This window comes from Sitophilus oryzae, unplaced genomic scaffold (genome assembly GCF_002938485.1).
Source record: "Sitophilus oryzae breed Bouriz unplaced genomic scaffold, Soryzae_2.0 scaffold_1112_pilon_pilon, whole genome shotgun sequence".
Taxonomy (NCBI): domain Eukaryota; kingdom Metazoa; phylum Arthropoda; class Insecta; order Coleoptera; family Curculionidae; genus Sitophilus; species Sitophilus oryzae.
In genome coordinates, this window is record NW_022145741.1 from 245,712 (window position 1) to 271,629 (window position 25,918).

The 25,918-nt window shown below is 32.0% G+C and overlaps 1 protein-coding gene across 3 annotated transcripts in view; it reads left to right on the forward strand.

Moving 5' to 3' along the window:
* Window positions 1–1,008: 1,008 nt before the first annotated feature.
* Window positions 1,009–25,918, forward strand: part of LOC115882432 (RNA-binding protein fusilli) — a 42,735-nt gene continuing 17,825 nt past the window's right edge. The window contains exons 1-4 of one of the 3 annotated variants that reach the window (XM_030900495.1): window positions 1,009–1,624; window positions 23,075–23,298; window positions 23,432–23,601; window positions 24,096–24,185. In XM_030900495.1, coding sequence (XP_030756355.1) covers window positions 1,472–1,624; window positions 23,075–23,298; window positions 23,432–23,601; window positions 24,096–24,185 — 637 coding nt within the window. In that variant the 5' untranslated portion in view covers window positions 1,009–1,471. The remainder of the gene's footprint in view (window positions 1,625–23,074; window positions 23,299–23,431; window positions 23,602–24,095; window positions 24,186–25,918) is intronic. The other 2 variants (XM_030900507.1, XM_030900500.1) reach the window with 2 other exon arrangements.

Below are 25,918 nucleotides of genomic sequence, written 5' to 3' on the forward strand. Positions count from 1 at the left end.
AGATTGGTTAGCATTTTAGACTTTATTAAATGATTTTCTTTGTTGGAAAGTGATAAGCTGTGGTTTTTATATTTTAATAATTAACTGTGATTTTGTAAAAATATTATTAGATTTATTATTAGATTGGTTAGCATTTTAGACACTATTAAATGATTTTTTTTGGTTCAAAAGTGATAAAAAGATAATTTTTTATGTATTTATGCTTACAAAAATGGAAAATGAAAATCAAGCATTTCCGCAGGAAATTTTTTATTTTCTTGAGTTTGTAAACGCTTCTAAAAGGCAAAAATATATTTATTTTTTATGTATAACTGATTTCAGCTATTCTAAAGTCTATTAAATTTCCTCAGAAAATGGATACAGTTTATTTCCGCAGGAAAATTGTTATTTTCCTCAATTCGTGAATGCTTCTAAAAGGCAAAAATATATTTATTTATTATATAACTGATTTCAGCTATTCTAAAGTCTAATAAATTGCCTTAGAAAATGAAAACAGCTTATTTCCGCAGGAACATTTTTGTGTTTATATGTTCAGAAAAATACTAAAAATAAAACGCAAAATGTATTTTTTTTATAGCAGATTTCAGTAATTATAAAGTGCGAAATTTGGAAATTACGCATTTTCGCAGGAAAATTTGTGTTTTCCGTGGTTCACAGTAGCTTTTTAAAGACAATTTTTTTTTCTAATAACTGATTTCAGCTAAACGAAAGTTGACCCTTTTTTTCTGTAAAACAAAATTTTATTTCACTTTTATTTAGGATTTTTTAAAACTTACATGGGATTTTCTATTTTCAGGTCGGCGATGGCACAGACGTATATCTGATTGATTGGAGCCGCTGTTTTTTTCATTAAGGTTTCTTTATTGTTATTATGCATTTTATAATAATTTTCGCTTACACCCGGTACCTACTACGGGTAAATTCTGCCTACTTTTTTCACTTCCCCGGTACTTATCTACCTTTACAAAGTCTCCTAATTATATAACGATAGCATATGCAGTATCCAGTACAGTTAGACACCTTTACGCGCTTGTCTACCGGCCTTCCCATTGGTCGAAATCGTTCAGGTACGACAAACCAAACCAGTCGACGTTCAACAGTCGTTCTAGGTTCGAATCACCACGCGAAACACCTGGTTGGGCCCCATTTTGGACTCCACTAAAGCCCGAAAATACGCCAATTTATTTTCTACAAAAATTCGTACGTTGTTTAGTGTTTTATCGTCGGTTCTGTAGTGTTTTTTTCGTGGTTAGTGTTCCAGGTACGACTCCCAAGGTCGTACATTCTCAGGTGTGCTGAATAACGGGGTGTTCGAACAGGTTGTTGTTATTCTGTCCTCTCACGTGGCAACAAATATGGCTGACTCTTCCACTACAGTACTATCCGGTACAACAAAAAAATATTTACATTAAATCCAGGCGAAAGAGAATGAGGACTGATAGAGGTTTTAGAGGAAATAAGAGTACCTAGAATGAGTATCAAGGGGCTGAACATGATGGGGTCCCCTAACCACGTGTGCGTACTGTATTTAGCAACGGCAGGGCTTCAGGGTGCTCTGATGGGGTCTGATGAACAAGAAATAGTGCTCTTAATTTATGTGATAGTGGATGTTATACAGAATAAGGTAAAAATAATCTCTTCTCCAAATTTATTTAAATTAAGTTTGTGTTGATTCGCAACAAAATACGGGGTTTTGTATCATTTGCACTATGTTTGATCATCGTGTAACATAAATAAACTAGTAAATTTTACCGTTATATATAGGTAGATTGTTTAAATTTAGATTAGGTAAAGAATCGAAAATAGCGTTTTTCGCTGTTGTTAGTAAACAAAAAAGATGTTCTCTAAAATTTTTATTAATTCATATATTAATATAAATAAATTATTTTAAAACCTATATGTAATACTGGAATGGTCTAAAATGCTCTTTGTTTGGTTAATTTTTAATTTTTTCAACTTTTTTTGGTAGATATTAAGTATAAAATAATTGAATTTTGAACTGATTGCTTTGAAAAATCGTCTTCACAATTATGCCAATTATACCAAGTATCTAGATATAGGATATACTTACTTTCAAATAATTCTTATTATTAAACGAAAACATGCTTTTTAAATCTCTTATTAGACGTTTGTATTTCATTCAGATTTTAAGCGCATAATATTTGAAGAATGCGGTAGAGAATCCAAGTGACAGACTGCCATTTGCTTTTGAGGTTATGTCTGAACCGTTATTTTAAGTTTTTGCCTTCATGATGTGCCATTTTCTCTTAGCGAGTCTAGTGATGTTTCTGTTGATATCTGCAGAGTATGAAAAATTCTTTCAAATATGCATTATTCTGCTTGGTTAATTTTTGTCTTTCTTTTATTATTTTTTATTTTTTTATCTTTTTTTTTCAAAAATAGTGTTAATTTATTTAAGTATTTGAAATAAAGTTTTGGTAAATTTTAAACAGTTAGGTACTTACAATATAATGCTCTTTTTTTAATTTCTTTATGAATGAATATTGGTTTATTACCGTTAGAAAAAGATAACTTCTAAGTATAGATTGTCTCAAAATGTCTTTTGAATAAGTATTTATTCATTGGTTGGTTGTCTTTGTTTTGTTTTTTTTATACTTGGTTGATTTTTGTCTTTCATTTATTATTTTTTATTTTTTTAATCTTTTTTTTTTCGAAAATGGTGTTAATTTATTTAAGCATTTGAAATAAAGTTTGGTAAATTTTAATTAGTTAGCTACTTATACAATATAATGCCTTTTTTTAATTTCTTTACGAATGAATATTTGTTTATTACCGTTAGAAAAAGATAACTTCTACATAAGTATAGATTGTCTCAAAATGTCTTTTGAATAATTATTTATTCATTGGTTGGTTGTCTTTCTTTTGTTTTTTTTATTCTATTTTTTTTGGAAAAACGGTGTTAATTTATACAGAGGGTGTTTCAAAAAACATGTGCCCCACTGATTTTTTTCTTTTGTTAGCAAAATTGTACAAGTTGTTTAATGCCGATTAAAAGTTGAATCTTTATATTTTTCCTTTTCGATCTCTTTAATGAGATAAACGCAAATTTTATTAATAAAATTAAATTATAATAATTCTTCTTCTAATTCTAAATTCTAACACTTTGGCCAGTTAATAACGTTAAATTTTTTTAAAGGTTGCTGTTAGTTTTGGATTAAGGCAAATTAATAAAATTGTGTCTATTTCATCAAGGAGACTGAAATCGACAAAATATCAAGAGACAACTTTTAATGAGTAAATGGCCTACTAAGCTGTGTTAAAAAAAGCTCTTTTCTCTGACGCATAGTTTTTTTTGAGAAAAATATTTCAGTGATAACCCATATGCACGTCCCTGGAGAATCTATCGTCACTTTCTTAGCATTAAAATATGTCACTTGGAAAAAAATTATAATAAATCCAAAAAAAATGAAGATTTTAACACCCCCTAGCTACGAAATAAAGCAGTATAGGTCCTATGTTGATATAAAAAGTAAATATTATTTTTACATGAGGAATCTCCCCACGAGAGATGGTAGATGTTTTTTGAAACACCCTGTATAAAATTTTAACTCAAACTTGTCTATACATATATTTAAATAAATATTTTTTCTGTTAAAATAAAAATTAGTTTGATATTAATTTTAAATTACCAAACTATAAAGATAAAACATGTTTTAGACATCCTTTGTGCTTGTAGAACAGGTTAATAATATAAATAATTTACTAGACAATCTATACTTAGAAGTAATCTTTTACTAACGGTAATAAACCAATATGCATTCATATAGAAATTAAGAAAACGACATTATATTGTATCAGTAATAACCCGTTTAAAATTTACTGAATTTTATTACAGACACTTATTGATGTAATGCCAATAATTATTTTCTCTATTTTGAATAATTGCTATTGTTAATTTTATTAAATAATTAAAATAAATAAGTTATAACTGGTACCAGGTACTTTCAACTATTTCTAATTTGTTTCTATATAACAAATAAACATAAAAATCGTGTTCTAAATTTGTTCTGCATTACCATAATTAACTACTTTCATCCCACAACACACTTGAAAGATATAAATATAAAAACGTCTCTAAATATTATTGGTGTAAGGCGCTATCCTATAGTTGTCACTTAATATATGTTAAATGGTGTTGTTTTTCTTACTGCCACCAATAGGAAAAGTTGTTTTAAATTAGCTGACGAATGAGCATTCGTTTGAGACTGTTCGGGAGCCACCTTCTTGTAAAACGATGAAAACACATTTTCGGTGTCAAATTTCACCAGTGGCGCGCCACCTAACTAAAAAAGTCGTCCAATTTAGTGTTATATGTAATGAAATATATCTTCTTGGACTGCCATTGTTTTTAATTTTAGAATTTTACTTTTACACAATGTTTCGGTCAGCGATGTACCTACTACTGATCCTTATCGAGAGTAAGGAACCCATCGTTAGACCGTTGATTGAAAGAATTGGGAAGATCAGCAACCTAATGGGCGATTTCTCCAATTCGGCTAGCAAAGGCATATCAAAAACGGTGTGGAACTGAAAGCGACAGTGTTGCCATATTAAAATGTGTAATATCTGTATACGTTTGACGAAAATATCTTTGGATGGAAAATCCGCGTTTACCTATATATTGAAAATTTATTTGTGTTAAACATAGAATAAATAACAGAAATAAAAATTCTTTTATAGGTACTGATTATTTTGTATGATCGAAAAAAGTCGTTTAGTTGGCTTGGAAATGACGAATTATTGACATTTACCATAATATTTTACACACATTTACTTTGTTTAATTATATAATATTATATTAAATTGTTTAATGATAGAAAATCCGTATTATTAACGTACTTTTACAAAATATGTAAATTTACGGATTAATCCGTAGTTCTGGCAACGCTGTCTCCGGCAACCACTCACTCTGCCGAGTGAAAGCATGCAGCGGCGCAGAGCTAAACTAAATCTCGGACAGGCTGACGGTAACGCCAGCTACTATCTTCTTATTTCTTCAATCAACGGTTAGACTATCATTTTGGGCATAAAACTTATCTTTAACTTGAAAGTAAGAGCTCTGCAAACAGCAGCTCAAGGGCTCCTCTACACCTCTAAGTGAAGATAGCGAAGTTCCTTCGGAAACCATAACGTCGTCCCCGAGGGAAACGGTAATACAAAGGGACGTCAATACAAATTTTCTGCGACAAAACTAACGAACTTCACAAAAAGCACTAGAGGTAGCTATTCGAGCTGCTTTGCGCTTTTGTACCTGTGTTACCTTTTATATTTTGCGTATAGAAGTAGAAAAAAATTGTGTGTGCACTATGATTACAGTTGGGGGTTGGAACCTCATTTGGTGTTAGACAGCAAAATAAAAGACTAAATCACCAGAATACTCCAAAACACTTTTACTTTTTCACTGGACGCGTGTTTCGCTACCCATGTTAGTATCATCAGCAGATGATTAAGATTGTGTGAGTTTAGTCTTAATATCAGATTTGACATCATTGGCTCATTTGCGTTGGCGTGTAGTTTCACTCCAAAAAAGCAGAAAAAGATTGTTAAATAAATAAATATCTCTATTTACTATTCTCTACTACTATCATATCATAAATAGAAGTTAAAGGACTAATATCATGAAATTTAACATCTACAGAAAAAAAAACAAATATAACAGTACAAAGTCTGCCAACGAGAGGGTGCGACAGTTGTGTCTGCGACTTTAATTCATATACCGATTTGGTTATTTTAGAAGCGTGGTCTGGATTTTAACGTGTAAGACAGTGATGTAGGCAGCTTAATGGAAAATCAAATGTATTAAAAAGAGATAAAAATTGGGTTGATACATTTTTTCTATTTTCTAAACCGCACAAGTAGGCGTTTATGGAAAATGTTGCATCTACATCTAGGGTTGGAACCTTATTTTTCACAATTAATTATTGACTTATTTTACTACAGATGTAATAGATTATATTTAACTTAGATATATTATCTTCATTTCAGTAGTATACAGGGCGAGTCTTAAATAAGTGCAAACATTTTTAGAGGTACTATGTTTTGACCCCATAAACACGATTATGGTTTTTTTCGCGCAAAAAAAAAATTTGAAAATACGAAATTTTCGGAAAAAAATGGATTTTTTAGTTAAAAAACATAATTTCTTGATAATATGACAAGCTAGGTAGTAGACTAAATTTACAAGAAAGAAAAGCCAGAAAAGATTCAGTGGTTTTCAAAATTTAAGCAAAAAATATATTTTTTTTATTTATAGAGTAAAATAACTCGGTTATTTTGGACTTATTTGAGAAACGGTAAAGAGAAAATATGTTTCTTTTATCGAGATCTACCGGCCCTGAAAATATTTGCACTTATCTAAAACTCACACTGTACATGAAAGTTTTTAAAATAGTTTATTTTTTTTTTCTATACAAATTTTACTATAAACGTAAAAACCGGCAACATTGTATGCGGCTTTTGATTTTGTCTCTCTGTCTGTCAAACGGTCATTTATATTATTCTCTGTCTTAAAAATCCAGACCAAACTTCTAAAAAAACCAAATCGATATAGTCAAATAATTGTACTTTCTATCATTTTTTGTATATTGATTTGTAATTTTTTTTGGATTTTTTGATCAGTAATATTTATTTATGATATTTGTTTGAGGTTTATATGCAAAAAGATATTAAATTTATATTTATATGACTAGTATGAGTATTCCTCTTTCATGTAACTTAAATTTCGTCTAAGCGTATACAGGCCACATTACTTGAGATTTATATGAAAAACACTTAAGACAAACCTTTAGACAAAGAAAATTGTTATTACTGTTGCGGTATAGTTATTTGCATTGGGGTCAAGCTATCTTTCCCGTACATCATTATTGGCTAATATTTCTGCAGACAAAGAGATGATGAATATTAGAATATGACTTTAGGTAATGGTCCTTTGTAAAATTTAATATACAGTCCTTTTTTGCCTGTTCTATTACCTACTTTCTCTAGGAATTAGTATCAAAATTGTCCATTATGTGTGGAATTTATTGGTAGTTATATATAAATTACTTATAAATATGTTTTAAATGTTCGTAGGATGGGTTTTTATGGAAATATGCCGGTAGAAATATTTTATACAGAGTAATAAATTATAATGAAAGTTGATATTTTTCCTTATAATAATTCTTAAAATTTTTTACTGCTTATATTTGCCCCGTACACATTCATTTTCAAAATTTACAATAAAATCAAATGGATTTGTTTGCATTTGTTATCTCAGGGCAGAAAATAAGACTTGACAATCGGATTATATCTGTGATAACAGACATCTTTTTTATTTTCATTCAGACGGTGCCTAGGTACTTTGTTTTTAAAATCTTGGGTTTAAAAGTGCAACTCTTTAAAACAAATGGTGTTTAAATAATAGATCGGGCTGTATTAAGCCTATTTACTTTTTATTTTGAATAAATTTATTTAAAATTTGCCATTACAATCCTATACAATATACTATATGGCTGATAATATATATATTTGCTAAAAAAATATTTATAATATAAAATTCCATTATAAATAAAAAGAATAATAGGTATTTGTGTGCATTTAGAATATGCATATGCTTAAGATTACAGGAAATAAAAAAATATACATCTAAAAATCATATTTCTACGCCATTGGGAAATTAGTTAAAATATGGAGAAAAGTTCGTTGTACGCTCATGGCCTCTTTTCTAATACCTTTTTTTGACCTGTTCATACAGCCTTGCATGGTTTCACACTTAATTTAATTTGACTTATGGGTATAAAATTAGCTTGTAGGTATCTTGTATATGTATAAAATATATTTTTAGTACTACCTAATTAAAAATACTAAAAATTCTTATTTAAATATCCAAAATATTCCATTTTTTTATTGGTTAAAAACAAATACAGAGAAAAATATTTAAGGAAAAAATAGTTTAAATGCAGAAACTGAGAGTGCATCCATTCTATTGGCTGAAATTTTTGACAGATGAATTTTCAGCCAATAGAATTGCTGGAAATCGATTCAAGGTCGTTTCGCTGATACGCCGCCGCATAATGGATCGAAGCATATAGGATTATAGGGACATTGACTTATTTCGAAATTAATACTTTTATTTTACTGTTTTTTATGTACGACTTTAATAAATACAACAAAAATCTAAATTAATATAGCATTTTGTACCATATAGTTTACAAAATATACAGGGTGTCTCAAAAAAAGAACTAATATCTAAACAAAAATATTATAACAAAAAAGAAATTGCTTTCTCTGTTAAAACTAAATTAATATGGCCTTTTGTACCAGATATTTTAACAAATATACAGGGTGTCTTACAAAAAGAGCTCATCTATAAACAAAAAAGAAAACAAAACATTATAACATATGAGAAATTACTTTCTCTGTTAAATCTAAATTAATGTGGCCTTTTGTACCAAATAGTTAACAAAATATACAGGGTGACTCACAAAAGAAGAAAGTATTTATTCCTAGACTCTGAGGCCTCTTCAGACAGATGCCCTATCAGAAACCAAAAATTGCTGATGATTTTTGCTCCGTGTATCAAAATTTTGTGTAGAGAAGATGGCATGTAATACCATCTATAAAGGTTAACTCTTCTGCAGTCTCTTTTGCAAATTTATTAAACTTTTCCGCATTTATTTTTTTTTCCTGAAACCAAAACTTGGAGTAATGTATATAGTCTTTCCAGCAATCAATTCATCGATTCCTGTAATTTGTTATGACTTTTCGAAGTTTCGGAAAAATCTTCTCGCAGTGTTTCCATCGTTAGTTGTGCCCCATCCCTGATTAACGACATCGACTATCAAACCCATTTCCTCCCTAAATCTAAAATAAAATTGCAAATATATTCTGCAAAGCAACGCGTGATGCGCGTCCACGGCAAACTCGACAAATTGCCGAATACCAATTCAATTGCCGAATACCGAATACCAAAACGAAAACATTTCTGGGCCTTTCAACCTATATGCCTTATGTATTGTAGTATAATTCAGTCCCACTCTAATGTTCTTCGACGAATATACTTACCTATATCGGCAATACATCAATTTGAATGATTTTTCAATTTACTTCAAATGGTGCTCATATGCTCAATAAGTAAATAACAAACAGACATACTGTATATGTTTTACAAGACTAGAATATCTCTTTAACACAAATATGTAAAAAAATATTTAAATTTGGAACTCTTCAAAAACAGCCAATATCCCTATCTTCCTATGCTTCGATCCATTGTGCGCCGTACCGCTTTTTCTAGGATGGTGTGGATGCACCCTGAATCTTGTTACATATAAATATGACCTTATTTAACTAGTTTTCATTGAACTATATTATCTATTAATTTGCATATCTATATATCATTTCTATACGTAACTAACCTCTTATTTATAGACGGAGAGCTGGCTACATAAAAAACCTTATCATCGTTGTGAAGTGTCCTTTTGTGTAGCCATTATGTAATAGTCGTGTCCGCGATCCCGTGGCTCAAAGCGGGGGCGGCCAATCAAAAGGGTGAAATTTTGACACTACAAATATTATAAGGTACACGAGTTATAATTGCCAAATAACTTTTATTTATTATTAAGAAACGTGGAAAATTGTTGGGAGACATTTTTCTCGTAGATAAAATTCCGGCACACAACGCGAAAGAGGCATAAAATTTTGACAAAAAAAAATCATCGCAATCAGCCATGCCGATTGGCGGAATGTCATGTTTATTTATTAAAAATTATGCAGACAAAAAAATCGTGGCTCAATCAGCTGTAGACAGTTAACAAAAGCGCGATATTACTCTACAGGGTGAGTCTTGAATAAGTGCAAATATTTTCAAAGCTGGTAGATCTCGATAAAAGAAACATATTTCCTCTTTACCGTTTTCCAAATAAATCCAAAATAACCGAGTTATTCAAGTTTTAAAATTTTAAAAGAAATTGATTTATGTTTAAATAATTTTGTGAGCCACCTCTTTTTTTCTGAATTTGCATTCATTCATTTGGTGATATAATAAAGAAATAATTATACCGTGTTATACAGTTCTAAAAAGTTTTCTAAAATATACAGGAAAATTTAAAAAAAAATCACGATATTCAACATTTTTTTTGCAAAAAAAACCTCGTAGACGTGTTCCTGGGGTCGAAATATATTACCCCTAAAAGTATATGGCACTTATTTAAGACTTACCCTGTATCTGTAGCCCATAGAGAAATATAAAATAAAAGAGTTGTCATTTCCATAGTCAAAAGTATAGGCAACACGTTTAATGAGGATCGACTGTAGCACCCTTGAGCCCTAACTGAACTAATGGAAATATGACAGACGTAATCGGAAAAAATAGGTATCTGCATTACCTACAACAAAAAAGGCAGGCAGTTTAAATGTGATTGTATTTTATGTATTTTTAAAAATATTACGAAATCAAAACTGCAAAAAATATAATGAAAAATTATTTTTAAAAACGGAATATTTGAAAAGTATAAACTATTGTACACTTTTCAAATGCTTACAGTTAAATGCTAAATTAAGTTTGATAATATAAAACATATAATATGCTGAATTAACCTCGAGATTTAAACCGCTGATGAATTTCTGTACACTAATGCCAAAATAATGCCAATTAATTTCGTACTAATACCAATAATACCACGAAAATACCAAAAATACCAACATCTTGTACACCAAAATACACCAGCGGTTTAAGTTTGATTTTCATGCATCCGTTGTCCGACGATACGATGATACGATATTAATTTTATTGGTTGAATTTAAAGACTTCGATTGGTTAGAAACGGTTGTCCAATCGATGCCTTTAAATACAACCAATGAAATTAATATATCGTATCAACGTATCGTCGGACAACGGATGTATGAAAATCAAGCTTTACCCCTCGATTAACCTATAGTATTATAAAACGTATTTAACAACGCCACTAACAAAGCATATAAGATCGCAGGGTTTGCAATCTATGCCATTATAACACATTAAGATTTAAATAAGACATCATCAAAAATTAATTCACCTTTAAGTTGGATTTATAAACTCAGCAGTTGAAGTTCAGTTGGGTAGCAAATGTTCAACATTGTGAAATGAAGGCGCGAATTTATAGTCATTTCGTTTTACGTTCACGGAGTTCATAGATAGGCAATGTCTTTATATATCGAACTTGCTTTGCATGATACCCTTTTCTGGATCGTGTTGAAATCACATCATCGGCTGAACAAAATATTACATGATGACGGCACAACACATAGTACAAAACATAAAGTTCAAATCATAGAGAAATATAAGGTCTCTGGGCTGGAACTCTGTAACGAAATAGCGATCGGTAGCGATGAAGAATACTGACCTTGGTCGTACAAACTAAACGGCAAGCGACAGTATTCTTTATCGCTACCGATCACTATTTCGTTACAGAGTTCCACCCCTGATTCCTCGGGAAATAAAACTTTCTCCATAACATAGCACAAACACAAAACAAACAAACAAAGTATATGCCAGTATATGCTACACAAAATAATAACAAATTTCCAAAATTCAAACAAAATTATAAACAATTGCAAAATACAAATAATTTGCTGTCATGGCACTTGTCAATCTTGTCATGACACGTGACAGGTAGCAGGTGGCGACGCTTTGGAGCCCTAACTGAACTATGCAACATTATGGCCAAGTTAGACAACCTTTCAAACACTCTTTTATTTTAGTTACTTTATGCTGTAGCCTATAACCGTTTTGAGAAAACGCTCGCCGCCTTACCAATTGAAACATAATACATGTAAGGCTACAAAAATTTTGAGAGAAAGATTCGTTTGCGAGAGCGAGGATCTGCAGTACGATGAGTCAGATACATATAGTGAGACAGAATAGTAATGTATGATATCTGTTATTGAAATAATAAAAAAATATATTTATAATTGTATACATGATTTATCTATTCTTAAATGGATGAGGTGGCGAGCGTTACCTGGAAAGCGCTAGAGTAATATCGCGGTTTTGATAATTATCTGCCGCTGATTTAGCCACGATCTTTTTGTCTGCCCTTTTGTATATGGCTTTTTAAATAATTAAATATGATATTCCACCAATCGGCATGCATGTATGCGATCATTTTTTTTCAAAATTTCATGCCTCTTTCGCGTTGCCTGTCGGCATTTTAGCGACGTCTGCCAATAATTTTCCACGTTTCTTAATAATAAATAAAAGCTATTTTCGCAATTATAACTCGTACCTTATAATATTTTTAGTGTCAAAATTTTACCCTTTCGATTGTCCGCCCCCGCTTTAAGCTACGGGATCGCGCAGGCAGACATGACAATTTCATAATGACTACGCAAATGGATACTTCGCAAGAAAAATTAGCCACGTAACGATGATACGGTTTTTATGTATCCAGCTCTTAGACTATAGTTACATTCTTTATTAATTTATTTGTGATGATTAATTACTAATATTTCCTTAGTCATTTTAATAGTTTAATTTAATCACGAATCTCTACAAATACTATATTCAGTACTCAGTACGCCACTGAGTTGAGACAGTTACTGTGACGGCGTGCTTCATAAAATAGTAACTGTTGCTAACTGTATTTTGCAGTGTTTGCCTAGACAAAACTCTTTGGATATGCTTGTCAGTGAATTTAGCAAAAAAAAATGAAGAAATTTGAACTGAAAGAATCTTGCATAAGATGAATTTTACAGTTTCTAGATACTCACAACTTTGCAGTGAATAGTTTTCTTAGTTGTAAATCAAGTTTACTACCGAAATCAATCACTTAAGTAACACTATAGAATTATACTTCCCTTAACACTTATATTCAGGGCGATTGAAAAGTTATTTTTACAATAAAAGTAGATTTTTTAAGTGTGAAAGTTGTGTCTCTAAATTAGATGTATTTTAGTCCAAGAAAATAGGCTTTAAATACGAAGTTTTGGTAAATTTTTGATATGAGTTACTTTGAAAGATCTAAAAACGAGTTGTGAAAGATTATTTTAAATTCACCCTCGAGAAGGGGTGACACAAATAAATAAAATTATTTTTTCGAAATTTCGGAGAAACGGTAAGAACTAGAAAAAAAAGTCGAAATAAGTTGTGGAGCATCAAATTTTGTATAGAAATGATCTCTATAATTTTTTTGCTCAGATCAAAAATAACCGAGATAAGGTGGCTAGAAGCTAGGGGATGCTAATAGAAATTTAAAAAAATTATAAGTTGCTGATAAATTCATATACATTTTTATTCAATTTGCTTGGAAAATTATAAATTTCAATTAAGATCTTTTTAAATTCATCCCGAGAAAGGGTGAAAAATATAAATAAAGTGTTTTTTTTCAAATTTCGGAGAAACGGTAAGGACTTTGAAAAAAATGTTTCAATGAAAGCTGTCTCCTAGCTTCTAGCCACCCTATCTCGGTTAATTTTGATTTCAGCAAAAAAGTATAGAGACCATTTTTAAGTAAAATTGGACGCTTTACAACTTTTATTTGATTAGTATACTTTTGATACTTTTTTTTTCTAGTCTTTACCGTTTCTTCGTCGACTCAGGCGTTCTGAGACTCAATTTGCGGTCTTCAGCGTCTTATTAAATTGCTGTTTAGTACTGAACTAGTAAATCAATCTTTCTACATTGTTCCGATATTTATCCAAATCTCTTTGCATTGACCTCTATAATGTAGCTCGCCAAGGCTTTTTCTTGTTTGTGTGTAAGGGTTCATTTAAAACGCTCGCCAGATTCAGGAAATGTTTCGTTGTTTCTTTGCTTTTTTGCATATATTTTTAAATTCGGTTCTGGTAGATCAAATATGAATCTGGAAATATTTAATAAATGTAACATAAAGTTTGGGGGCAAACTGACGAATCATTGGGACATGGCATGTTGACGAACTCTTGACGAATTTGGTTCCGTCAACTTGCCACGAAAGTAGGAATTTATACTTTCGTTCAGTAAAATCACTAATGCCTCATTGCTTATCTTAAATCTTATGCTTCTAACATATTATATTATGTATAAAGAGCTTATAATATTCAATTGGACAAACTTACCGTCATTTCTTATAACAATTCTTATTTTTTCAACAAAATATTACAACGGCACTTATCGAAGCAAACGAATCGCCGCCGTTTCAAAATAAGCGAAGTTTTATGCCACCTGGATTCAGATATTATGCCGGGTCCAGACCAAGGCGACAAAAAGTAAACACGATTTTGAGACAAAAACAAGACAAACTTGCGACAAAAAATTTGGAATTCTGGCAAGACAAACTTGAGACAAATTGTCCACACCGCAAGGACAAAAGTGCAACAAAGTCAAAGGTTTAGTTGTTGCAAATGAGTTTTACTAACCATGTGTGATTTCATTGGTCTCCTACTGTTGGCAGCACACGCCATCCACATTGCGCCGACAACTTGTAAAATATACGAACAAAACATAGACACTTTGATCTTTACCGACTCGAGACGAGACATTGAAAAGTCTCCGAATTTTGAAACAAAACAAAAATGAGACAAAAATGTCGCAGAAATGTATTGGATTTATTGCAATATTCTCGTAAAACATGAATGTTTGTGTCTTGTCGTTGTTTTGTCTTCTTGGTCTGGACCCGGCATTACAAACATATTAGGGTACGAAAGGTTTGCACTAGCGCCAGCGGTACTAAATTAGTTATTCAAAGTTATCCATGAAATAACAGAGATTCTTTACCATTTGATTCAGTAAACTTTGACCATACTCTTTCGTCATTTTGTCCCACTATCCCCTACTCCAGATGGCATGTTCCATCTTCATTTGAAAACATTGATAGCTTCTTGGATACCCTTTGGTATTTTAACAGTGTTCTGTTGATTTATAGATATTTTTTATTCGGCATTTTTACAGCGCGTTTTTTTTATTTGGCTTTGTTGTGAAAAGTCCCTAAAAATTATTATATAGTAGCTAATATTATTATTTATTCAGTGGTACTCCAGATAACATGATCCACCTCATATCAAGACATGGATGACTTTTTGGACATCCTTTGGTATTTTAGCAGGGGGTGTTTGATTTATAGATATTTATTTTTATTTGGTTTTGTTGTAAAAAGTCGCTAAAAAATAAGTATGCCAGGTTTTCGGGACAGTGGTACTCCATGTCTTCAGATGGCTTGTTTTACGCTCATCTGAAGACGTGTGACATCTTGGACACAATTAGGTATTTTAACACTGGGTGTTGAATTTATAGGCATTTTTAATTAGGTTTGTAAAAAGCATGCGAGGTTTTCGGTTCAGCGGTACTTCAGATTTCCATCCTTATATTTGAAAACATATGTTTCTGTGGTTTCTTCTTGAACTCTCTCTGATTATAATTCAATGAAACATTCTACAGTTCTACATACATAGATAAATGAGACAAGTTTAGATTGGAAAGTGCCCATAGGACACTGTAAACACTATTTGGCGCTATTCTTGCAACGGTCGCGACCCAAAGCTTTTGAAAATTTCGGAGCGGTTCGGCTTTTTCCTGAATTATATCGCCAAATATTATTTATTCAAATTTATTATTATTTTCTTTTAATTTTATAAATAATATACATTGTGTTGCATACAAGAAACTTTATTTTATATAAGGACATGTATGTGAAATACCTATGAAACATTGGAAACCGACGTTATGCCACGATCCACGATGGTTTTTTCAGTTCACCGTTCACAGAACAGCTTTTTAAGTTTTTAATGCCCCTTTTTCATAATTATCATGGGTTCGAGTAAATAAAACTTAAATTAAACTTGCAAGATAGTAATAATTACTTTGCAAATAGACGCTTTAAACACTTTTCGGAATTTTTTCAATGAGAGCGGTTTAGACTTTGAAAGATTCTATAATTTTTGAAGATACTTGATTCTAACTTTGACAAGAGATATGGACCAGAGTGGGACCATAGATAAATGAAACAAGTTTATATTGGAAAGTGCCCATAAGGACAATGTAAATACTATTTGGCGCTATACTTGCAACGGTCGCGACCCAAAACTTTTGAAAATTTCGGAGCGGTTCGGCTTTTTCCGGAATTATATCGCCAAATATTGTTTATTCAAATTGATTATTATTTTCGTTTAATTTTATAAATAAAATACAGTGTGTTGCATACAAGAAACTTTATTTTATATAAGGATTATTTCTGTTTTTGTTTGCGGTTGTTCTTAGCAACCGCTATACAGCAGCACCAGATCGCGTACAACGGTCGCGACCTAAAATTTTGACGGGCCTTCCAATCTAAACTTGTTCCATTTATCATGACATTCTATAACATCTGTCAAAAATATGAATTGTCATCGTGTTTTTGACATATTAAACCACAATCACAACGATTTTTTAAATCCTTTTGAAGAATTCACACGTTCGGGGAATATTAAACCTTTTTTCAAATGTGAAAACTTGCTAAAGAAAATCTATAATCTGTGTGATAGTTATTCTCTGCCTGTTACAGAATCTCTTGACAAAGAAATTGCGTCAAAAGTGATCAAAAGATTTCTGATATCGAATAGGAACAAGAAAATATTCAAAAATGTGAAAAATACTTTGAAAACATTGAGATATAAAGACCCTAAAGTATTTTTGAGGTCCGCAAATGACTGTTTTTGGGAATGTTTTGAAAGAAATTCTTGTAAAATTATTTTTAAGTTGTTTGGAGAAACGTTTCCTCCAAGAATTATCTATAAAATAGTTGTTAAGTATCCTTTAGTCTGTATGAGTGGAGTTTCTAGTCTTGAGAAATGGAAACTAGTGGAAATCTATAGGTACGTGTATATTTTTCTAATTTTATTTAATAAATGTTTGCCTTAATTTTAACCAAGACGAATCAATGGAGCACCAAGATTTATCTCCTTATCTCACTACGTTATTTAAATATTTTTTTATCAGCGTAAATATATAATGATAAGGTTATTTGTTTTTAAATAATAATATATTATTATTTTAGTATTGTTTTTATAAATCTAAAACATCTATAGAAATAATTTTTACGCATAATAATTTAATAATAATTATATTAAAATTTACTTTATTTTTAATACTTAATTAAAGAGAGAAAAACAACAAATTAAAATAAAAATAATATTTATATCGAAAACAATAATTACAATGATATTTGTAACTTATCCTTTTTATGGGGGTAAGTAAATTATATTAAGTACAATTTTTAAGTTGTATCGTTGATTGAAGAAATAAGAAGATGCGCAACATTATGGGTGATTTCGTGGCACAAAACCTGTCCGAGATGTAGCTGGCGTTACCGTCAGCCTGTCCGAGAATTCCGAGATTTAGTCTAGCTCTGCGCCGCGCCGCTGCGCGCTGATAGTCGTTTACAGCGCAGCGGATAAAGAATATTGTACCGTAGTTCTGCTTTCAGTCGACTGAGTGAGTGGTTGCCGGAGACAGTATTGCCAGACCTGCTGATCTGATTGGTTTGTAGATTTACGGATTTTGGGTACAGTACGTTAATAATACCGATTTTCTATCATTAAAGAATTGAATATAATATTATATGATCAAACAAAGTTTGTTTTGTTTGTTGATCAAACAATAATCGTCATTACAGTTGAGGGTTGGAAGCTTTGGTGTTACACAGCAAAATAAAACACTAAATCACCACAATACACCAAAACATTTTTACTTTTACACTGGACGCGCGTTTCGCTAACCATGTTAGCATCATCAGCAGATGATTATAAACTAAAGTACAATCTACAAGTTGAGCGTTTATATACTCGCTCAGTGGGCACCGTGTGGGCGTGGCTAAATCTAGCCAACCGAGTCAGAGCCCATTGAGCGTAATAGTTAGATTTTCGCCACTAGAGTAGTAGGAACAAAGAACTTGAAGGAATTGGACCGTTGTCTCTGTTCATACTATCTTTACATTTATTAATTCTGATGCTTTTATATACATCTAATTGCCTGTAATTTGAGACTTGTTTAATTAATTTTAAATTATTAAGATCTATACAATGTTCTTTATCAACAATATGTTCGGCAACGCAAGATTTATCCGGTCTACCATATCTTATCTGAGCTAAATGTTCTTTAAATCTAGTTAATATTGATCTTCTAGTTTGTCCAACATATTTCTGATTACAATCTTTACAAGAAATCTCATAAATACCCGACCTTTCCAGTGGAGGTGTTTTATCCTTTGGATTACCTAATAATTGTTGTAATTTATTATTAGCACTATACACAAGTTTATAATTGACATTCTTAAAAATTCCTTTTAGACCACGGGATAACTCTCTATCAAACGGTATTGAAAAAAATTTAGACGTATCTTTCTCCACTTGAAAAGTCGACCTCCACTGGAAAGGTCGGGTATTTATGAGGTTTCTTGTAAAGATTGTAATCAGAAATATGTTGGGCAAACTAGAAGATCAATATTAACTAGATTTAAAGAACATTTAGCTCAGATAAGATATGGTAGACCGGATAAATCTTGCCTTGCCGAACATATTGTTGATAAAGAACATTGTATACATCTTAATAATTTAAAATTAATTAAACAAGTCTCAAATTACAGGCAATTAGATGCATATGAAAGCATCAGAATTAATAAATGTAAAGATAGTATGAACAGAGACAACGGTCCAATTCCTTCAAGTTCTTTGTTCCTACTACTCTAGTGGCGAAAATCTAACTGTTACGCTCAATGGGCTCTGACTCGGTTGGCTAGATTTTGTCACGCCCACACGGTGCCCACTGAGCGAGTATATAAACGCTCAACTTGTAGATTGTACTTTAGTTTATAACCATCTGCTGATGATGCTAACATGGTTAGCGAAACGCGCGTCCAGTGTAAAAGTAAAAGTGTTTTGGTGTATTGTGGTGATTTAGTGTTTTATTTTGCATTTTATATCTGCTGATGATGCTAACATGGTTAGCGAAACGCGCGTCCAGTGTAAAAGTAAAAGTGTTTTGGTGTATTGTGGTGATTTAGTGTTTTATTTTGCAATAATCGTCATTTCCAAGCCAACTAAACGACTTTTTTCGATTATACGACATATTCAGTACCTATAAAAGAATTTTTATCTTTGTTGTTTATTCTATGTTTAACATGAATACATTTTCAATACATAAACGCGGATTTTTTATCCAAAGATATTTTCGTCAAACGTATTACATATATTACATATTTTAATATGGCAACACTGTCGCTTTCAGATGCGTACCATCTTCGATATGCCTTTGCTGGCTGAATTAGAAAAAATAAGTGTTTTATGAGGCTGACCGCAGAATGATTGGTGTCTCCACCGTACAGCACTGGAGACGTAAGGGGAAATCAAATCAGCCTTGTCACGAATTCGCCCATTAGGTTGAGTATCTTCCCAATTCTTTCAATCAACGGTGAGGGGGTATGGGAAGAGGTTAAAAATTTAAAAAAATCGTAACTCCAAAATTACAGTAGGTAGCGAAACGCGGTCTTTAATTTAAGATTAGGAATAATATTTGCAACAAAATTTGTAATAACATCAAAACCAGTCAATGTCGCAGTTTTTGAGATAAGAAAAATGGAAAAATTCCTTTATTTTGAAACTAAAAGACCTGCCTACCAACTTTTTATTTATTAACATATTTTAGTATGGGCGGCTATACGTGCCTCCCGGCGCCAATTTTTTTATATCGACCGTTAAAGTTTTGTTGTTTAAAAGTGGACCACCCAGTATATCTTATACATTTTATTATAGGTGTTCGGCCTGCAAAAATAAACTATCAAGAACCAGTAAACCTAGAAAAAGAGAATCTGTGATAAAAATACCACTACTTTCTACTATTGAGAGTTCCAATTAGAAATGCTTAAGTATTCTTATTTGGTGACCACCATTGAACCATGTGATGTACATATGTAAATTATTATAATTATTATTAAATAAATAAGTTTTTTTAATATCGTTAAAAGTTATTTACATGCATGTGTATGTAAGTCTATAAAAAAGAGTAATTTATCGACGATGTCCCATGTTACTAATTACATATTTCATTGAAATGGGGTCCACAGTTCGTTTGAACATGTAATTACTGTTTCTAGTTCGGTACCACCTAGTTATTTGTCTGTAAGTGGACATAGTGACGTAATTGAAAGAATATATTTTTTCCCATACAATTTTACATAAATGATTTCTTTATAGGTAGTCTGTATTTTTGACAATTGTCTCCGTCATTTGTCTTCTGTCGAAATGTCTTCTGAAATCGATGTCTTCTGTCGAAATCTTTCCTGATTCAAAAAAATTATTTAGTTCAATGCTACGAAAAGTACAATAATTGTTATCGGAAAATGTGACTGATACGTTAACAACAGCAAAACTGATGACGTTAATCAAAATTAATAAGAACCGTTTTCATTTTTAAACGCCTTTTCATTTTTAGGACTTATTTTTTCTTTACTTTTAGGAAGAATTCAACCATATTTTTACATTTTTTAATATTATCTCTAAAACTGTGTAAGACACCGATTTTGTCGGCGTGTTTGAAAGCTCTCTAACTCGAACATACAGTATGCCGCCGGATTGTCTTTACAAGAGGAAAACCTTTTTTATTATTGACATTTAGAGGAAAATGCATTCTTTATAAAAAGTTTTGCTTGTTCTAAATCCCCTTTATACTTTTCCAAATTTCCATACAGCTTTAAAGAAAATATAAAAAAAAACATGAAAATATGGTTGAATTTTTCCTAGTAAGTAAGAAAAAATAAATCCTAAAAATGAAAAGGCGTTTCTATGGTAATATCACTTGGATTTCTTGATAGATGGCATAGATAAATGAAACGAGTTTAGATTGGAAAGTGCCCATAAGGACAATGTAAACACTATTTGGCGCTATCTTGCAACGGTCGCGACCCAAAGCTTTTGAGAATTTCGGAGCAGTTCGGCTTTTCCGGAATTAAATTAATAATTAATTCACTTGGATTTCATTCGAATATAGCCAAATATTATTTATTCAATTAATTTATAATTATTTTTTTTTAATTTTATAAATAAAATACAGTGTGTTGCATACAATAAGCTTTATTTTATATAAGGACATGTATGAAATACTGGAAACCGACGTTATGCCACGATCCACGATGGTTTTTGCAGCTCACAGTTCACAGCACAGCTTTTTAAGTTTTTAATGCCACTTTTTCACAATTATCACGGATTTGAGTAAATAAAACTTAAATGAAACTCACAAGATTTAAACGGACGCTTTAAACCCTTTTTGGAATTTTTTCAATGAGAGCGGCTTAGATTTTGAAAGATTTTATAATTTTTGAAGATTCTGACTTTGACAAGAGATATGGACAAGAGAAAATTATTTCTGTTTTTGTTTGCGGTTGTTCTTAGCAACCGCTATAGCAGCGCCAGATTGCGTACAACGGTCGCAACCCAAAATTTTGACGGACATTCCAATCTAAATTTATTTCCTTATATACAGGGTGGTCCGAATTGTATTCAAGAAACTTCGGCAGCATATTCTGCAGATAAAAATAAGTAAAAAAGTTCGTATAAATGTATGTCCTAAAATGCTTAGTTTCGGAAATACAGGGTGTAGAAGTTTCGTTTTTATTTTGATTTTTTCCAAATAATTTATGAAGTAATGTCAATATTTGGATGAAAATTGGCGTCTCCGAGTTTTTTGACATGAGAAATTTGATTTTGATGTCAATATGACTCCTACTTGTAGAGGGCGCCACCTACATATTCTTAAGTGGTTTGAAGAGTAATAACTTTTCGTCCGTACTTGTATAAAATTAGTGAGTAAAAAAATATAAATTTACAAAAATTTTTACGTAAAAAAGATCTCTTGGTAAAAATCGCTACAAGGAATGGTTCTCGAGATATTTGGAATCGAAATTATCAAGACCTATCATCATTGACATAAATTGAACATGTTGACTAACAGTTATTAAACTAAACTCATAAATTTGAAATGTTTTTGTGCCAAAAGTTCAACAGAAACTGTTTTATCATCATTTTTTCGTAGAAAAATTATGATTAATTTAAAAAAATAAAAATTTTCCAAATTTATTATTTCAGTCAAATAATTATCTACTCAACGTATTTATTTTTTTGTCAATAATGACATGTAATGACTATTTCTCTTCTAAATATCTTAAGAACTGTTGATCGTAGCGATTTTTACCAAGAGACATTTTTTACGTAAAAAGTCACGGAAATATACATTTTTTCACCCTGTAGTTTTATACAGGTATGGATGAAAAGTTATTACTCTTCAAAACAGTTAGAACACATGTAGGTAGCGCCCTCTACAAATAGGAGTCATATTGACATCAAAATCAATCTTTTCATGTCAAAAAACCTCCAGATACCAATTTCCATCCAAATATTGACGTTATTTCAGAAAGTATTTCGAAAAAATCGAAATAAAAATGAAACTTCTACACCCTGTATCTCTGAAACTAAGGATTTTAGGACATACATCTATACGAACTTTTTTACTTATTTTTATCTGCAGAATATGCTGCGGAAGTTTCCGGAATACAGTTCAGACCACCCTGTATAGTTCTTATTAATTTTGATTAACGTCATAAGTTTTGCTGTTGTTAAAGTATCACATTTTCCGATAACAATTATTTCCCTTTTCGTAGCATTGAACTAAATAAAGTTTGTTTCTTTAACATTTTAAAACAGAACAAATTATGACTCAAAATATGAAAAATGAAAAAAAATCTACCAATAACAATCTCAAGAATGAAATTGAAATGAAATTACAATGGAAATGCCTTTTGATTTTTAGTACTTGAAAAATTCAACCATATTTTCATGATTTTTTAATTTTTCTAAAGCGGTGTGGAAATTTGGAAAAGTATAAACGGGATTAGCCATTTTAGAACAAGCAATAATTTTTATGAAGAATGCATTTTTCTCAAAATGCCAATAATAAAAAAGTTTTTCTTCTTGTAAAGACAATCCGGGGACTGGCGGGGACATACTGTAGAAGAATGCATATACATATAATAGGATATTATAATAGTATTATACTCTTAATTATTATGTTAGTAGTACTATAAAATATGCTTTTTTACAGGTTGTAGGAGTCCAACAGTACCCTGTGAGGCCCACCGGAGTCCCTAATCAGAACGGCGTAGGGGACCCCAACGGAAACGCCATCATAGGCGAACAACTTTTGACAGAATCGACTTTGACAGACGATGTCATAAGAACAGCCGGTAGAAGACTAGAAGACGCATTGGTAGAATTTGACGCATACTGTTCGTCGTTACACCTTGATCCGTACAGCCCCTTATTTAGGTGAGTTTTTTGTTCGTTTATGTATATTCGACGAATCGACATCGATTTTTGATATGTCGATATTTTTAGACAGGCCTACCGTAGTTTTCTATATATTTTTCTTCAAATTTTGATATTTCGTGTATTTTTACAGGATTATAACTGACGGACAACTTCCTATACGTCAGTGTCTCCATCCGGAGGCTTGGCGAAAGGAATTTGAACTACCTACTTATTATAATTCATTTCACGATGTCCGGAAAGAAGTTGCCGCGTTTTTACACAAAGATGAAGTTCCTAGTAGCATTGCTGACATTCTGGAATGTATCCTTTTTTCATATGCCTATAAAAGAAGTTATTAAAATGATTTTTTTAATTAAATCTTTTTAAAAAAAATGTTACTACGCCACTGTTTCCTATGAAGTAGGCCAGAGCCACCTGGCAGGATTTAACGGTACTACAGTTAGAGAGCGACAGCTGAATATCCTAGTACTTCAACTAGCGCAAAACAGATGGCGCCTATTGATTTTTTTTTCAGTGGATATTAAATTTGTTTAAAACAGCATTTTTAAATAATATTATGATTTGTTTTATAATATTGTTACATTATGTTTCAAATAATAAAATGATATACACATTAGTAATAATTATGTAATACTATTTACTTATTTTGTTTAATTGACTAGAAATTTTAAAAATCATTATTTTTATAACAATTTTTATATGAGTAAAACCATTTGTTTATTTTTTAAATTTTATTTACTTTTTTCTCTGACATAATAGAGTTGTTGGTGTTTTTTCTTAACTATTGAATTCAGTGTTACAAGTGAAAGCAGAGACAGACAACGAGTTTTACAAGAAAGAAGCTAAAGATATGGTTAACATAGTGCAAAGGTTAATAATGGAAGGTAAAGGAAATATTTTATATTATTTTAAGGTTTGAATTGTAAAAATATAATCGTTTTATTTTATAGACAATTGTTTCAATATATAACAATAACGTATTAATTTTTATACTTTACTTGCGTAAAAATAACATTTTTTGTCAGAGCCATTTTAGATAAACTCGGCAATAATAAAATTTTGAATTTTTCTAAAATATTTCAAGATAGTTTGATGTGGCTAAAAAATGGAACAGGTATAATGTATTTTAAACATGAAACGTAATTTTCTTAGTCTCTAAAAAGGTTTTGAATATACAGGGTGCTTCTGGCTGAGATTGTACTAGAAGTGTCTAGTCTCTATCGGAGCTGTTTTACGCTCCAGTGTTTCACAAGAGCTTACTTTACTTACGGGTTTTTCTTATTACCGATTCAGAACCGTCCTAGAACTTTACAGCGAATGTGCAGATAAAAAATTGCTACATAATTTCTTTTGCGCAGGTGTTCATCACAGTTCTAGGACGGTTCAGAATTGGTTTGATCCCCTTAGTATTTAGAGAGAGATTTTTTTTGCAAAGCAGACCTGCAGGTAAGATATATATTTTGTAAAATATACACAGAGCTCAGTTGTCCGTTAGGGGGCATCACTCAAAAATAAACCCGAACCTTAAACAAATATTATTTGTGAAAAGTATACGCGGTGGCGTTTTTTAGGTTAGGTTAGGTTGCTGGGGTTTGGGATCATATTTGATCCCTCACTCATTGCCATACCCCTGTATTGTTTTACCAAACCTTCCTCTCATTCTTTCTTTGCGTTAAAGCACTTCCAGCTCTTTGCAAAGTTCCCGATGTCGCTGATGTTGGCTTCTGCTGCTTCCTCTAGTCCCTCCAAAAAACCTTGCTCTAAAATTTTTAAGCGTCGCGCGTCGGTATTCCAGTGCCGGACAGTGGCACAGCAGGTGCTCTATGGGTTCTTCTTCCTCTCCGCATTCTCTGCAGTAGTCGTCGTCGGAAACTTTCCATCTTACGAGGTTTACCCCCGTGGGACAGTTTCCAGTGACGACACCTACAATTATGCGTACTAGGTCCTTTTTGTGCTCTAGTAGTTGTTTTTGCCATCTACCACTGGAGTCTTCGAGCTGTAGCGCAGTCCTCACGGTGTTGCCACGTCTCTTGCTGCTTGGCTTTGATGGCAGTTCCTATAGCCTCCTTCAGTGTGTTGATCGTCACAACTGGTGGGTCATCTGCCACGGCCTCTCCCCTGGCCCCGTCTTTGGCGAGTCTGTCTGCTTCCTGATTGCCCACCACATTGCTGTGGCCTGGCACCCAGCACAGAGTAGCCCCGCCCCGACGCAGCCAGGACAGTGCTTCTCGGCATTCCATCATTCCATCACAGTTTTCGATCTCACTGATTGCATGATGATGCTTCTTAAAGCGGCCAAGCTGTCAGAGTATATCACTATATCCCCTATTGGTCTATCAGCAATTTTCTCTCGTATACAACTAGTCGCTTCCTTTATGGCGTAAACCTCTGCTTGTAGAACATTACAGCCATCCGATAGCCTCAAAGATCGTCGGATGTCTAGTTTCTCTGAGAAGATGCCTATACCTGTGCGCCCTGAATTTGCGGAAGCATCTGTATAGACAGCTATCTCTTGAGTGTTCATTACTCGGTTGCTTTCTCATTCCTCTCTTGTTGGGATGCGAATCCTTATCTTTTCTCCAAAATCATGTTTGGTGAGCATATAGTCCGTTTTCTG